General features: G+C 36.8%; 1 protein-coding gene across 1 annotated transcript; it reads left to right on the top strand.

Annotated features, from left to right (window-relative positions):
• Positions 1–650: 650 nt before the first annotated feature.
• On the top strand, positions 651–15,406 carry LOC140806426 (uncharacterized). Its single transcript, XM_073163064.1, has 4 exons — positions 651–768; positions 841–942; positions 12,973–13,228; positions 15,168–15,406. The coding sequence occupies exons 2-4, from the start codon at positions 886–888 to the stop codon at positions 15,404–15,406; spliced, it is 552 nt and encodes a 183-aa protein (XP_073019165.1). The 5' UTR covers positions 651–768; positions 841–885.
• Positions 15,407–16,281: the final 875 nt, after the last annotated feature.

The following is a 16,281-nucleotide window of genomic DNA, read 5'->3' as shown; positions in this document are numbered from 1 at the left end:
TCTTTCGAACTATTTCATCAATGCTCGGCTTTTCATCTTCGAAAATTTTCCTATTACATGCAGTCCAGATGCAATACACCGTTGCTGCTAGTGAAGTCAGGCGCATCTTAGACAGCACTGAATTTCCACGATAACAACTTCTGAAAGCTCGTAACACAGCTGTTGGAGATCCCATCATCTTCGTCATACCAAGCCAACATCTGATTTGCCCCCACACCGCCACCGTAAAATTGCATGCGAAGAATAAATGTTTTACCGATTCGATTTCCACATTACACAGCACACGACTTGTCAGGGACGAAGGGTAAACGATCTCTACTTAAAAGTTTTTCATGGGCTATTAACCATAAGCTGAATCTATGCTTCGGTAGAATAAAAGATCGACAGAGAATTGGTTTCCATGGCCACTTGCCAACTGAATCTGAGAACCATTCATATGCACTTGAAAGTCCGCTGTTCTCCCCAAACCACAAATTCAGTTTATTAATTGCTTATGTCGTCGAACCCAATCGAACCACCAACTCATTTCTAATCAAAACAATCTGTTTAATCAAAGGAGAATCATCTTTAAGACATGCCCAATTCCATACATCACCAATCTGCTATAGTAGTGATTAACCCATTTGGAGCAGGCCTGAATGCCGTGAATGGAAGAAAAAATCATTGTGTGGCAAACAGAACAGGTGTAGTGAGCCAGCTGGCCCAGGAACAGGTCTTTCTAAGCACATTGGTGGATCCCGCTCATACGTGGAGCATGAAATACAACTGGTAAGTTAAACTACAATTTCACTTCTCCAATGATTGATTAAATTAATGTTTGCACAAACAATTATATCGCAGAATGCAAATTTGAAAAGAAAAGGCACAAGCTGGGAGCTTTTCAAGATGACGCATGAGTCGAAGAATGGAACATTTGTAGATGCTAGATCTCAAGACATAAATGTGAGTTTATACAATTTAATATGTTGGAAACTAAATTCTGGAGTTTGACAAAACACAAATCAAACGATCAAATCAACTAAATACATGAAAGCAAATTCGGCAGCTGGACATTCAACTGAAATCAATCAGTTAAGAACAGATCAGTTAAAACATTCAGCCGAAATCATTAAAGCTTCTCAACTGAAGATACCTCGGGAAAGATCATTCAACAGACAAAAAGACATATCAGACAGCAACTGAATATGGAAAGCCGCACTGCATAGAACAACGTATTTCGGCTATTGAGATTAATACGCCGTCATACAATAAATGATGAAGCGGCAATCGAGAACATTGTCCAAGAAATGATAAGGTGGCAATCAACGGATACGAGAATTCAAAATTACCGTTGAAAGATAAGTCTATAAATATAACTAAAGAGCAGTTGACAAGGGACGCGATTGACCAATCTCAAACTTGCCATTACTCCGTAAAAAACTCAGCTCACACTTATCAGATCTACTCGTAGCAATCAAGGCTACACATTGAGCAAACTAGCACTCTGAAATATTGACAATTCGATAAGTGCTAAGTTCAGTTACTTACAGATATCATTGTATTATACTAAGAGTTTCAGTTCAAGCAATAGATAAGTCCTAACTGAAGTGGGTCTGTACAAGCGTTGTACTCGATCAAAGTCTTTTAGTGAATATCCTATCCTTGTGATAGAAGGGGTGACGTAGGAGTTATTCAATTCTCCGAACATCCAGAAACATATTGTGTTATCTTTACTTCAGCTCTTTATTTCCAGTTAGATATTCTATCTTTCAATCAGTTTATTTTCCGCAACTGCTTATTCAGTTTAACTGATTGATATTGACCGACATGATACTTAGTTCAGTTTGTAACAAAACTGAACTACCTTTTTCGAAAAATATTTAAAATTCCTAGAAGTGTTTATTCAACCCCCCTTCTAAACACTCCTTAGTCAATAACCGATCCTAACAAGTGGTATCAGAGCAAGGCATATCCTGTCAAAGATTATCTATCCTCAATCTAATCACTATGTCTTCATTCAATAAGATTCCAATGTTCTCCAGGGAAGATTTTGATGATTGGAAAATCAGAATGCAGGCTCATCTAGCTGCACAAGACGATGACATGTGGTATGTCATAACTGACGGACCCATGAAAATTTTGAAAGCAAACACAGCTGTTGCTATCACTGAAGGGGCACCTCACCGAATTGAAAAGCCTCGAGATGAGTGGACTACAGAGGACAAGAGAAAGGCAAATCTAGACAACGTTGCAAAAGATATATTGTATAAGACACTGGACAAAGTAACGTTCAGTAAGATCAAAATGTGCAAAACCGCCAAAGAAATTTGGGAGAAGTTAATTCAACTTTGCGAAGGAAATGATCAAACAAAAGAAAACAAACTTTCAGTTGCTATGCAGAAATTCGACAACATCAGAATGAAGATGGGAGAAACAATGGATGAGTATGATGAAAGAACAAGCTGTATCATCAACGAACTAAATGCACTTGGAAAAGTGTATACAAATAAAGAAGTAGTATTGAAAGTAATCAGAGGACTTCCCAAAGAATGGGATGTCAAAACTATGGCAATGAGGGAATCCAAAGATCTTAACAAAGTTGAACTTCACGATTTATTTGCAGATCTAAAAGCATATGAGTTTGAACTTCAAACTCGAGAAGGAGAACCATCTACTCCAGCAGCAACTACTGCCTTGACTGCTGTTAGAAATGAATCAACTGGTTCAGTTGAGAAAACTGCTGATCAGCTGAGCAATGATGCCATGTCTCTATTCATTAAGAAATTTGGAAGATTCATGAGGAAAAATCAAGGAAATTTTCAGAAGAATTATCAAAGAAACAACTCCAGAGAAGAGTCTAATGTATGTTTCAACTGTGGCAAATCCGGTCACTTTATTGCCAACTGTTTTAAGCCTAAAAAGGATAATCAAACCTCAACTGAAAGAAAGAAGAAAATGTATGAGCACAAAAGAAGATCTAAGGACGAAAAGAAGCCTTACAAGAAGAAACATGAAGTACTCCTAGCTGAAGACAGCAAAGCCAAATGGGCAGAAACTGACAGCGAAGATTCAGATCCAGAAAGCTCCTGCAGTTCAAGTGAGGATGAGGAAGAAGTAACATGTCTAATGGCAGATAACATAGAAGATCAATCAAGCTGCGAGCAGGTATTTGATTTTAGCTCTATTAATTTTACACGAGAAGAACTCATCTCAACTCTTCATGACATGGTCAATGAGTATCAAAAGCTTGCTTTATCATTTGAAAAACTCAGAGCAAAGCAAGATGATCCCAAAGACAATAAAACAAAAACTGATGAATCAGTTGAAATGTTGAGTCTGAGAAGGGAGATTGCTGAACTCACTGATGAAAGAAGCAGGAATCAATCAATGATTCAAAAATTGTCGCTTGAAAATACAAAGCTCAATGAGCTCATTCAAGTTTGGAACAAATCATCTAAAGCTTTAACTAATATACAGAATTCTCATAAATCAGTTGATGATAAAACTGGTTTAGGATTCTGTAGTAAAGATGATTTGTCTTCCCAAGATACTCAACCAAAACTGAATATGAACGAAGGGAAATACATTCACTTTGTAAAATCAGTTATGGTACAAAATCAAGAAGAGTCGAGCAAACTGATTGAACAGCCATCTCAGAATATGAATAAAGGCATGAGATGTGGAATTGGATATAATCCAAAGGGTAAGACTGACTCATGGAATCAGCAACCAAAAACTCTCAGCAGAAAACATTCATATGGCTACTCAAACTACTACAACAGTAAGCCAATTCAGAAAAGATATCGGCTGAATCATCAGTTGAAAAAGGTCAAAACACATGTTGTATCATCTACACACCATACACCAAGCACACACAAACAGGGAAGGACCATATGGAATACAGGAACAGGACGGTCAGTTAGACTGATTCAAGTCTGGATTCCTAAAGGACTAATCAACTTTGGACCCAAATAGAAAAGGGTACCGGAATCTTATTTTGTATTTAATTGCAGGCAATAAGTACAAGCATTAGATCAATATGGTATCTGGACAGTGGATGTTCACGACACATGACAGGAGATTCAAACTTATTGTCTCAACTGGTCAAATACAATGGTCCAAACATCAGTTTTGGGGATAATTCCAAAGGTAAAACTGTGGATAAGGGTAAGCTTATCCATGGTAACTTCACCATTAATGATATTCTATTAGTCGAGAATCTTAAGTATAATCTGATAAGCATTAGTCAGTTATGCGATAATGGATTCTCAGTTCAGTTTGACAAACACTCTTGTTCAGTCAAAAACTCAACTGAAGAGATTATTCTAACTGGTAAAAGGTGTGGAAACACTTACAAAGTCAGCTGGAATGATCAACCTTATACACCAGTATGCTTTATTGCGTCTAAATCATCTCAAAACTGGTTGTGGCATAAACGGTTAAATCATTTAAATTTTAAATCTATTGCCTATCTGAGTAAGCATGAACTTGTAACTGGTTTGCCCAAAATAAATTTTTCAAAAGAAAAACTTTGTTCAGCATGTCAGTATGGAAAACAAGTTCGATCCTCTTTCAAAAACAAAGGCTGTAAATCTTCATCCCGATGCTTAGAATTATTGCACATGGATCTCTTTGGTCCAATACCAGTCATGAGCTTAGGGGGAATGAAATACACCTTAGTGGTCGTAGATGACTTTTCAAGATTTACTTGGGTTATATTTCTCAAATCCAAAGACCATACTGCTGCACAACTGATTAAACTCTTCAAAAGACTTTTAAATGAAAAATCAGTTGGGATTGATCGAATCAGATCTGATCGAGGAACTGAATTCATCAATCAAACACTTTCAAACTTTTTAGAAAATACTGGAATCAAGCATGAGTTCTCAGCAGCAAGAACACCTCAGCAAAACGGTGTAGCTGAGAGAAGGAATCGGACTCTTAAGGAAGTTGCTAGAACGATGCTTGCTGATTCAGGTATTTCTCAAAGATTTTGGGCAGAAGCAGTAAACACTGCATGCTACACTCAGAACAGATCAATGATTAATAAAAATCAAAAGAAAACACCATATGAGATCTGGCATGGAAGAAAAAGCATAATCACTTACTTCAAAATATTTGGCTGTAGATGTTTTATTCATAACAATGGTAAAAATTATCTAAAAGCATTCGATGTCAAATCAGCAGAAGGAATATTCCTTGGATATTCATCAGTTAGCATAGCTTACAGAGTATTTAATAAGAAAACCTTGAATGTTGAAGAATCTGCACATGTTGATTTTGATGAAACTGCACTAATCGATAAGCCAACTGATCAAGTTGAGCTAGCTGATCGATTTACAGATATCAGTCTGGAAGATGATGACTCAGACGAAAGTCGTAATAATCAGAATATCTTTCATACACCTGAACCTGAGATATTGGATCAACCAGCTGAATTGAAAGCAAATCTTGACAATCAGTTAGTGGAGCAAATTAATGAAAATCAATTATCAACTGAATCAGCTCCAACTAAAACTGAGAACATTCAGTTACCTAATGAAGAATTTGCTGGCTGTGAAGCACCCAATGCTGAATTTAGATGGAAGAAATCACATCCTCCAGAACTGGTAATAGGTAACCCATCTGATCCAGTAGAACAAGAAATCAGATGCTCAATTTATTTATTCATTCAGCTTTTGTATCTCAAATCGAACCAACAAAAACTGCTGAAGCTCTTACTGATCCTAATTGGATTAATGCAATGCAAGAAGAGCTAAATCAGTTTGTTCATAACAATGTCTGGAACTTAGTTCCAAGACCAGTTTCTAAAACTGTTATAGGTACAAAATGGGTGTACAGAAACAAACTAAACGAAGATGGTTCAGTTGTGTGCAACAAAGTAAGGTTAGTGGCACAAGGGTATAGACAAGAAGAAGGAATCGATTATGATGAAACATATGCACCAGTTGCAAGACTGGAGGCAATCAGAATATTTCTTGCCTATGCATCCTTCAAAAACTTTAAAGTCTATCAAATGGATGTGAAAAGTGCATTCCTAAATGGTCAATTGCAAGAAGAAGTCTATGTTGAACAACCTCCAGGTTTTGTCAATCATAATCTTCCTGATCACGTTTATCATTTAAACAAGGCATTATATGGTCTCAAACAAGCTCCACGGGCTTGGTATGAAACCCTCTCAAAATTCCTAACTGATCATGATTTTTCTGTAGGATCAGTTGATAAGACTTTGTTTAAATTCTCGAAAAATGATCATATCTTACTTGTTCAAATTTACGTTGATGATATTATTTTTGGGTCAACTAACCCCAAATTATGCAAGAAATTTTCCAAGCTGATGCAGGATAAATTCGAGATGAGCATGATGGGTGAGCTGACATTCTTTCTTGGTTTACAAGTGAAGCAACTGGATTCAGGAACATTTATTAGTCAAACCAAATATACCAAGGAATTGCTAAGAAAATTTGGCATGGAATCTTGTTCAGCAACAAGCACTCCAATGAGTTCATCAATTAAATTAGACACTGATCAAGGGGGAATATCAGTTGAGACGACACTATACAGAGGTTTAATAGGTTCTTTATTGTACCTAACTGCTAGTCGCCCTGATATTATGTTTGCTGTATGTATATGTGCAAGATTTCAAGCTAACCCTAAGCAATCACATTTTTCTGCGGCCAAACGTATCTTGAGATATCTTAAAGGCACGGAAAATGTTGGTTTATGGTACTCTAAAGACTCATCTTTCAATTTAGTTGGCTATTCAGATGCAGATTATGCAGGATGCAAACTTGATCGTAAAAGTACAAGTGGATCATGTCAGTTTCTTGGAGACAGACTGATCTCTTGGTTCAGTAAGAAGCAAACATCCATAGCAACTTCCACAACTGAAGCAGAATATCTTGCTGCTGGAAGCTGCTGTGCCCAACTGCTCTGGATTCAGCAACAACTGAAAGATTATGGTGTTGATGCAAAGGAATCACCAATATTCTGTGACAACACTAGTACAATAGCTATTGCATACAATCCAGTTCTTCACTCCAGGACTAAGCATATAGATGTCAGACATCATTTCATCAGAGATCATGCACTAAAGAAGAACATCAGATTAGAATACGTCTCAACGGAACAACAAGCAGCAGACATCTTCACAAAACCGTTACCAGAGGCTAAGTTTTCTTATTTCCGAAATATTCTTGGTTTAATTGATATAACTTCACTAACAGAATTAAGTGCAGAAAATAAGAATACAACAAATTGATAATAATATTTCATTAAGAATACCAACGTTCCCAATTTACAGAATAAATCATAGATCCAACTGTGTCTAGCCATGCCCTAACCCAGTCATTCAACTCATAAATTCGAACTCCAGCAAATGCCCTTGACTTTGAAATCTTATCAACAACATGCCACTCCTTCCATAGCATTGCCTCTAAAAGACATTTGTTTTCAACCAAATCATTAACGTGGCTAACCTCAAAACGAGCAAGGTATTTCAGTGCTCTTCTCTCCTGAGCACGAGTAGGAATGACACCACTTTCACTCACCATCTTCAGCTCATCAATCTTTTCCCAGATTGTCAATACCTTCTGAAAAACATATTTTTCCATCTTTCTTTTAATTTCAGCTAAACGATGGGCTGACTGATCAGTCACATGAACATGCGTGCTACTGCATGCATCAGAATCAGACATGTTGAAATAATTTTGAACTTATCACATTATCACCACTATCATCTCATTTATAAGAAAAAGGTGTTGAAGAAGTTGAAGAATCACAAGTCAATTAAATCGACTCTCACATTTACCGAGGACATTTAAGATATCACTTAATAATAGTTTGAATTTTATTAGTTCATTTATTTACTTATCAAAACTGATGACTGTTTGCATATCAATAGATCATATAACAGGATTACATAATCATTGATCGTAATTTGTTGTTAACCTTTATTGCTGTTTTACTGAATATATAAATGAGTTGCTTACTCTTATGAGTTCTTAACTAATGTCAGCAAGTGTTTGTGATTATATCTCTTCCAGATCATTGCAGGCAGAAATAAAAGAACAAAGACGATAAAACATAATAAATATTTTATTAAGAAGAGGAGCCGGTTACAATTTCATATTCATTCTCCACAGCAATTATCCACAAACTCATCCATGCAGCTAGTGCTGAGGAAGAGGTTTTGCAAAAATTGTGGGAGGCAGCGATGCGGCGGAGGATCTCTAGCTCCTTCAGAAGAAAGAGCTTGTAGAGATAACACTCTTTAAAAAGGTTCACCCCCGCAGGAACCTCTAGGAGCTCTCGCACCTCTTGAAGTTGGGCCTTTCGCCTGAAAGAAGAGACACGCCCAGAGTAATACAGGAACTCCAGTTCCTGCATCTCCTCCCAGTAAGGAAGGCTAGCATAGAAGACTTCATCTTCTATGGACTGCTTCCTGGCCTGCAGTGTAAACTGAGCGTCGCTTGAGCTTCCAGCTTCTGCCATTTTCCTTATCTCTGAAACTTACTTGCTGAGATAATTTTGGCTAACCCTTTCACTCTTATTTATAGGCCAAGAGGGAAATGAAAGGACACTTCACTCTGTGACGATTGCTATGCCGAGCACCATACTCACTTTAATCATTACCGACTATAGCCGTCATTTTGCGTTAATGCATTTATTAAGGGGGAATAATGGTTCAAGAAGTTAACTGAGAAGACAATTGTTAGTGAACTCTCGACTGAAAGAACCCAGTCTTATCAACTGATCTACCAGTCGAATTTTCCACTAATCTTCTCATATAAGTTAACTAATTAACCAATTATATTTCAAATCAAATGAGGTGACTGTCTGCTAAACTAATGATGAATTTTAATTTATGACGTGGAATCAATTTTAACCGCTCATTATCTTACAAACACGATTATAGCACACGTACACATATTTTTACTCAAAATTTTATTGGACTAACACGTGTCCAAAAATTCAAACAGTCACAAACATTAGTACAATTACCCGCCTCATTTCAGTTTTACTTTTCGACTACTTCAAATCATCTTTAGAGCAAGAACTACCTCATCATTCGAATTTTCTTTCAAGAAATTTTTTAGCATTCAATGGCGACTCAAATTCCCGCTTTCATGCTAAATGCTATGGCCATCAATTTTGGATCTATCTTATCTTTCGGCGATGCTGAAGTTCAGAAAGTATTTCAGAAACTTGAAGCTGCTGGTCTAAGAACATTTTTGGGACAATCCTCTCAGGATATCTATCCCAAAGAACTTCAGGATTTCTACTCTTCTGGCGTGATTGATTCTGAGGGAAATATCAATTCTACTATCAATGGTCAGTTACTGATCATCTCTGAAGATTCTCTTGGTGATTTATTTCTCTTACCTTCTGAAGGAATGGCACAACTTTCGGATGTCAAAGCATCTGATATTGAGGAAATGCAAACCCTTCTCTTTGCGAATGGACAGAAGATTAAAGTTTCTGATCCTAAAAAGGAACTCAAGCATGAAGTTCAATTGCTGGCCGATGTAATTGCTAAAGGGCTTTTGGCAAAAGCTGGATCATTTGCTGCCCTAACTTTGGAGAAATTTCAGACCATTACTGTAATAATGGCTAATCACAAATTTAACTGGAATCATCTCATATTTAATATTTTGAAGAATATGTTTCTGTCTACTAAACAATCCAAGGGTTTTGCTGTTCAAATCAGTTATCTGCTGAAAGCAAAAGGTTTAGTGGCTGAGGAATCTGAGAAGACGTCGAAATTTAAGGTGTTCAATGCAAAGAACACGATGCCAATCAAATCCAAAATGGACATATCTCCTACTCAGTTTGTGCGAATCAAACAGGAAATTGGGACTCAGTTAGCTTCTCCCAAATCAGTCAAGAAAACCAAAATGTTGGCTCAACTGAAGGTTGCCAAAAGGAAGTTGATTTTGAGTACATCAGAGTCAGATAAGACTTCATCACCTCAAATTGCGAAGAAGCCAAGAACTCAAAGGGTTAAAACTACTTCTAAGGTATCCATTCCTACTGACAAAATGATTTCCTTTAATGATCAACAGCCTATAGAAGCAGTTCCTCTACAGATTATTCCACAAGCTGATTCAGTAAGTACCATAAAGAAATCAGTTAGGACCCAAGCTCCTGTTACTCAAATACCTCGACCAATTGGTGTAGCACCTGCCAGACCCAAAGGAATAAAGTTTGTAGAACAAATTGAATCAACTCGAACCAGACTGGAAATTCCTCATATCATGAGTATTGATAAAGGGAAAGGGAAATTGATTGTAGAACCCAGACCCTCCAACCCGATTCAAACTCATATTGATCTGGTATGGGGAAAAGTGAACAGTTTTGCTGCTGCAAAGACTAAGTCCTATGATGCTTGGGTAGCCTATCGTACTGAGGTTTTTGCCAAGCAACTGAAGGAAAAGACCGAGCTCAGAAAATTCATCAAGCTGGAGGCCTTTGTTCTTCGAACTGTCAAAGCTGCTTCTATTGCTCAAGCCTTAGAGAAGAAAAGTTATTTCTTTGATCAGATGAGAGCAAAGAAGTTGGCTCAATTTTTAGCTAAGCTTAAAAACAACTACTTGCCAACTGGTTCTACTGCATATGCTGATCAAGCTGTAATTACTCAGCTTGACACTGACCTTATAGGACTACTTTCTCGAATTAAATTTTGGGAATTGGATCAAGAATTAGTAGTCTACCAAGAAGATTCAGATGATGATGTGGAACTAGTTGAAGAAGCACCCTCTAACACAACAGAACCATCATCAGCTTTAATTATTGTTCCAACTGAAGAACCAATTTCTGATAAGCTTTCTTCACCACCTGTTGAACAACAACTATATACTGAAGCAGAGCTATCTTTCGCTCATATTGATGAAGTAATTCAAGACGTGGTAGAGGAATCCCACCTTAGTGGACCAGTGAATAATAAAGTTGATCAATCTGTTGATCAAACCAATCCAGAGGTCACTATTCCTTCAGTGGAAATTGTTCCACCAGATCAATCTGCTGATCAGGTCATACCAACTGATATGCCAGATGACTCAATCGATCATTCCCTAGAGACATCAGTTCAGATTGTGTCACCATCAACTGACCAAAAACCTTCCTCACCACCTCGGGATCAAGCAGAAATCCCTGCTGCTGATATTTCAGTTCGAAATGTTATTGAAACAATTTCGATTGATCAAGCCTTGATCGTGTCTGAACTTGATACAAGTAAACCAAGCACTTCTCAACAATCCAATCCTCCATCTTCAACAGATTTTGATCTCATTTTTGAAGAAGTCCAACATATGTAGGACAATATGAGTCAAATAATTACTGCCATCTCCAAAATTCAAAATACGCAACTTTCGCACAGTCTGAAGTTGGATGATAATCAGGAATCCTTGAAAAGACTGAAAGATATTCAATCTGCTGTTTCCGCTCTCTCTTTTGCAGTTGGTGATATTCAAAAAAATAGAGATATCATGTCCAGTCTGACTGCCACTCAAGAATTAATTACACAACGCGTCGACAATGTGGAATCGCTTGTGTCTCAGAAAATTGAACTACTGCAAGTCACAATGACTACTGCTATTGAAAATATGTCATCCTCTGTCACGGTCCTTTCTTCTCACGTTCGCAAGCTATCTGACAAGATGGATATGTTTGACAAAAAGGGGGAAAGCAGCTGAAGAAACTGATATCATTTGACAAGTTATTTTATGAAGAAACTGATATCATTTGACAAGTTATTTTATGATTCAGTTATGCTAAAGAATTAGATGAAGAATTAATCAAGCTATTATTATCAACTGATATCATTTCCTCAGACTTCTATATTATCTACAAGAAACCCAGATATTCTATGATTCAGTTGCGTAATCTATTATCAACAAAGAGCTGAGTTAAATCTCTTGGTTTTGTCAAACACCATAAAGGGGGAAATTGTTGGAAACTAAATTCTGGAGTTTGACAAAACACAAATCAAACGATCAAATCAACTAAATACATGAAAGCAAATTCGGCAGCTGGACATTCAACTGAAATCAATCAGTTAAGAACAGATCAGTTAAAACATTCAGCCGAAATCATTAAAGCTTCTCAACTGAAGATACCTCGGGAAAGATCATTCAACAGACAAAAAGACATATCAGACAGCAACTGAATATGGAAAGCCGCACTGCATAGAACAACGTATTTCGGCTATTGAGATTAATACGCCGTCATACAATAAATGATGAAGCGGCAATCTAGAACATTGTCCAAGAAATGATAAGGTGGCAATCAACGGATACGAGAATTCAAAATTACCGTTGAAAGATAAGTCTATAAATATGACTAAAGAGCAGTTGACAAGGGACGCGATTGACCAATCTCAAACTTGCCATTACTCCGTAAAAATCTTAGCTCACACTTATCAGATCTACTCGTAGCAATCAAGGCTACACATTGAGCAAACTAGCACTCTGAAATATTGACAATTCGATAAGTGCTAAGTTCAGTTACATACAGAGATCATTGTATTATACTAAGAGTTTCAGTTCAGGCAATAGATAAGTCCTAACTGAAGTGGGTCTGTACAAGCGTTGTACTCGATGAAAGTCTTTTAGTGAATATCCTAACCTTGTGATAGAAGGGGTGACGTAGGAGTTATTCAATTCTCCGAACATCCAGAAATATATTGTGTTATCTTTACTTCAGCTCTTTATTTCCAGTTAGATATTCTACCTTTCAATCAGTTTATTTTCCCAACTGCTTATTCAGTTTAACTGATTGATATTGACCGAAGGGATACTTAGTTCAGTTTGTAACAAAACTGAACTACCTTTTTCGAAAAACATTTAAAATTCCTAGAAGTGTTTATTCAACCCCCCCTTCTAAACACTCCTTAGTCAATAACCGATCCTAACATAATAACATCATTATTATTTTAATTTACATTCACATCTTTGAAAATAAATTAAGTAATTGTTTTACTTGAGTTTTTGGTAGGACAAGATGAATGCGAGATTTGAGGAGGCTTCACAACCTACGTTTGAGGACGGGCTTCCACAAACTCCAACCGCTGAGGCCATCGACAATATGTACTTTGACGTGGTTGGTGGCGTGAAAAAGAAGAGACTATATGGCATCGGTTCTCAGGAATATGTTACTTACCCGGATGCTATGTCAGGACATGTCCGCCGGGCTGCACGTTTGAGCTCATCTACTGTTATTGTTGTAAGAGTAGATGCCCTGCAAGCCAACGGTTGGCTAGGGATTTTATTGACTCAAGTGAAATAAACAATCTTTATTTTAATATAATTTAACTTTTAATGGTCTTCGTTATACTTTATCTGTATACCCATGCAAGCAGCATAGATAAAGTCCTTGATTATGCTTTACTACAAATGAATCGTAATTCGATGTTGAAACTCATTTGTAAACACTGCATATTCTAAATTCGTTCCTAGTCGATTCAGCCGCCTAAAACATGGATAAAGGCCGCTTGAGCTCGAGACTAGCATCTGTGATGTTGTGTATTGCGTTTCTTGGTAAGGGCATAGAGATGTCCAAACATACAGATGGGTAGTCATATGATGATTATGCCGAACAACCCTCCCTCGGACTTTCCAAGTGGTTATCATTCATCGAGAGGATAAGTTCGTGGTTATGATTGTACACCATTAGTCCTTACGACCCGGGACAACACTGAGGCTCTATATGCTAGGGCTGTGCTTTGACTCGTTTACCGGCTCCAGGAGAGTCATCAGGTGGCGAGGTTGGGTACAGTTGCGACACATATAGGAACCAGTGCATTGTAGTCGGGGATTCACAGCTCACCTACGGGTGTGGATATCCTATGTGATCTAATGAAATAATAGTGCATGGAATCTCTGGCCAGAGTACGAGATGTACATTGGAGAAGGAGTTCTCCAAATAGTACACGCGATGCCACTATTATAGTTATCACATAGTTATCGAATTAATATGCAACCCTCGATGAACCAATGGTTGCAGATTCGATCGGGATATATGAGATGAAGGGACCGTACTGTACGTTAATCATAATCGACTGGTTCTTGCAGGCACTATCAGTGATACCTAGGGGATCATGGGGCGATGCTACTAGACGCTCTTACCATGATCCGATGGATGCAATCAGAAATGAGTTCTGACATTCTTGATCAAGGTGTTGATGAAAAGAATGGGGCTAACTAGGGTAAGCCCGAATAAAGGATTATGTCCTGAATCACAAAGAGTTGTGAACCCACGGCTAGCTGTATCCCTGAACCATTGAGGGTCACACAGGTACTGGATTGTTTGTTCCCGTTGAGAGAATAAATTCAAGAAGTTGAATTTATTTTATATAGTAAATTCAAGGAGTTGAATTTATGATAATTAAATTTTGAGAGAATAAATTCAAGTAGTTGAATTTATGAAATTTGAGAATTTAATTTATTAAACTCAAATGTTGGGTTTATTAAATATTAAATTTTGGAGGTGCTGTAAATTCAAGTAGTTGAATTTATAATTTAAATAATAAATTCAAATGTTGAATTTATAATGTATTTAATTTATTAAGCTCAAAAGTTGAGTTGATTAATTAATAAATTAAATATGGTGGATAATATGTTTAATGGGCTTGTAGGGGTACAAGTCCAACATATTAAATAATTAAAGTTTTAATGGACTTTGATTAAATTAATTAAACTAGTTGGACTAGCCCAATTAATCAAATCAAACTCATTAATGTTAATTATATAATTAGGTTATTATTTAATTATAAATAATACATGCTAAGCTAAACCCTAGCAACCACCATATAAAAGGCTACGTGAGCCTCCTTTTTCAAGAAGAGAAAATTCAGCCACCTTGAATTTTTAGGGTTTGAGTCGTCTCTCAATTATTTTCTCTCCTACGCAAAATATCTTCCATATTTTCTAGTGCAAATTGGAAGAGGTATAGATCATCCGGTCGTGGACCTAATTAGAAGGAAGAAAGGAATCTCTTGAAAAAAGTTCGTAGGGATTCATCAAGAGCTAATCCGTTTATACTGGATTACTTGGAGCCACGTGATTAATTCACAAAGGTATAAATTTCTAAACATCCTATAATGTTTTTCTTAAAATCATACGAGCGTCCAAACACATCTTGAATGTCAAGATCTAAAATTTTTAAAACTTCCGCTGCGTTTGGGCGTGTAGAAAACCAGGATCCAACAATTGTCGATGCCACTGCTCGTGCTGATGCTGCTATTGGTGGTGATATTGCTGCCACTGCTGACCAGACTGCTCTTGCCACTGCCGAGGTTGTTGCTACCAATGAAAGGTGTATGGTGCTAACGAAGGACAACGAAGCATTGCGCCAGGAGCTCGATGTTCTGCGGCAACAAGTTAGAATTTTGATGAGGAATGTAATTGTCCAACTTCCTTCTTCTCCTTGACTCCGATTGGAGATAACATGACCCTGCCCCCATTAGCTTAGACATATATATAATTGTGCTCGTTGATTTGAATTCTAATTTCATATTGTCTAGCACTGTAATTTGAATGAATATTCTAGATTGTGTTTCATTATGGGCCGAATGAATTTTTTTGTAATCGATGGTAGTTGGAAAAAAAAACTAGAAGGGTGCAGCTGCGTTATCTATAGGAATGACAATGGGACGGATCTGACCAAATCCGAGACCGTGCCTCCTCACATTAGACTCGTCCTACCCCTGAACTCGACAGGTCTAATTCGGGTTCGACTCGCTAAAATAATATTTTTTAAAAATGTTTTTAAATATAAAATTATTTTTTTAAATTTATTAATCATTAAAATTAATTTTGAACTTTATATTAATAATATTTATGAACAAAAAATATAATCACAAGTTAAAATATATCAATATTTATTTAATTAATAATTAACAAGAAAAGAAAATGAGTGAGTATATATTTTCATAGATAATTATCATAATATGCTAAGATAAATTTAAAATCTAAGTTTTGGTAATAAAAACTAAATTGTTCTCACTTATCCAAAATTAATGAATGTAGATCATCTAAACTGAACTGACTCATTAAAGAAGTTCTACACTATTAGCAAATGATATGGGGCACTGCTGCTTTTAGGCCCGGTTCGGTACGGTATAATGATTTTTTTTTAATAAAACCATATACTGTATCAAAAATTTTCGGTATCGAAAAATGAATGCCGATATCGTACCGAAACTTCGGTACACCGTCATGTCGGTGTATCGAAATTTCGATATGACATAAATTACATACCGTTCTTACCCAAAAAAATTCGATATACCACAATTTCGGTATGGTA

Source organism: Primulina eburnea, chromosome 1 (assembly GCF_022965805.1).
Source record: "Primulina eburnea isolate SZY01 chromosome 1, ASM2296580v1, whole genome shotgun sequence".
Classification (NCBI taxonomy): domain Eukaryota; kingdom Viridiplantae; phylum Streptophyta; class Magnoliopsida; order Lamiales; family Gesneriaceae; genus Primulina; species Primulina eburnea.
Note: the sequence above shows the minus strand (reverse complement) of the source record. Positions and strands in the feature narration are given on the sequence as shown.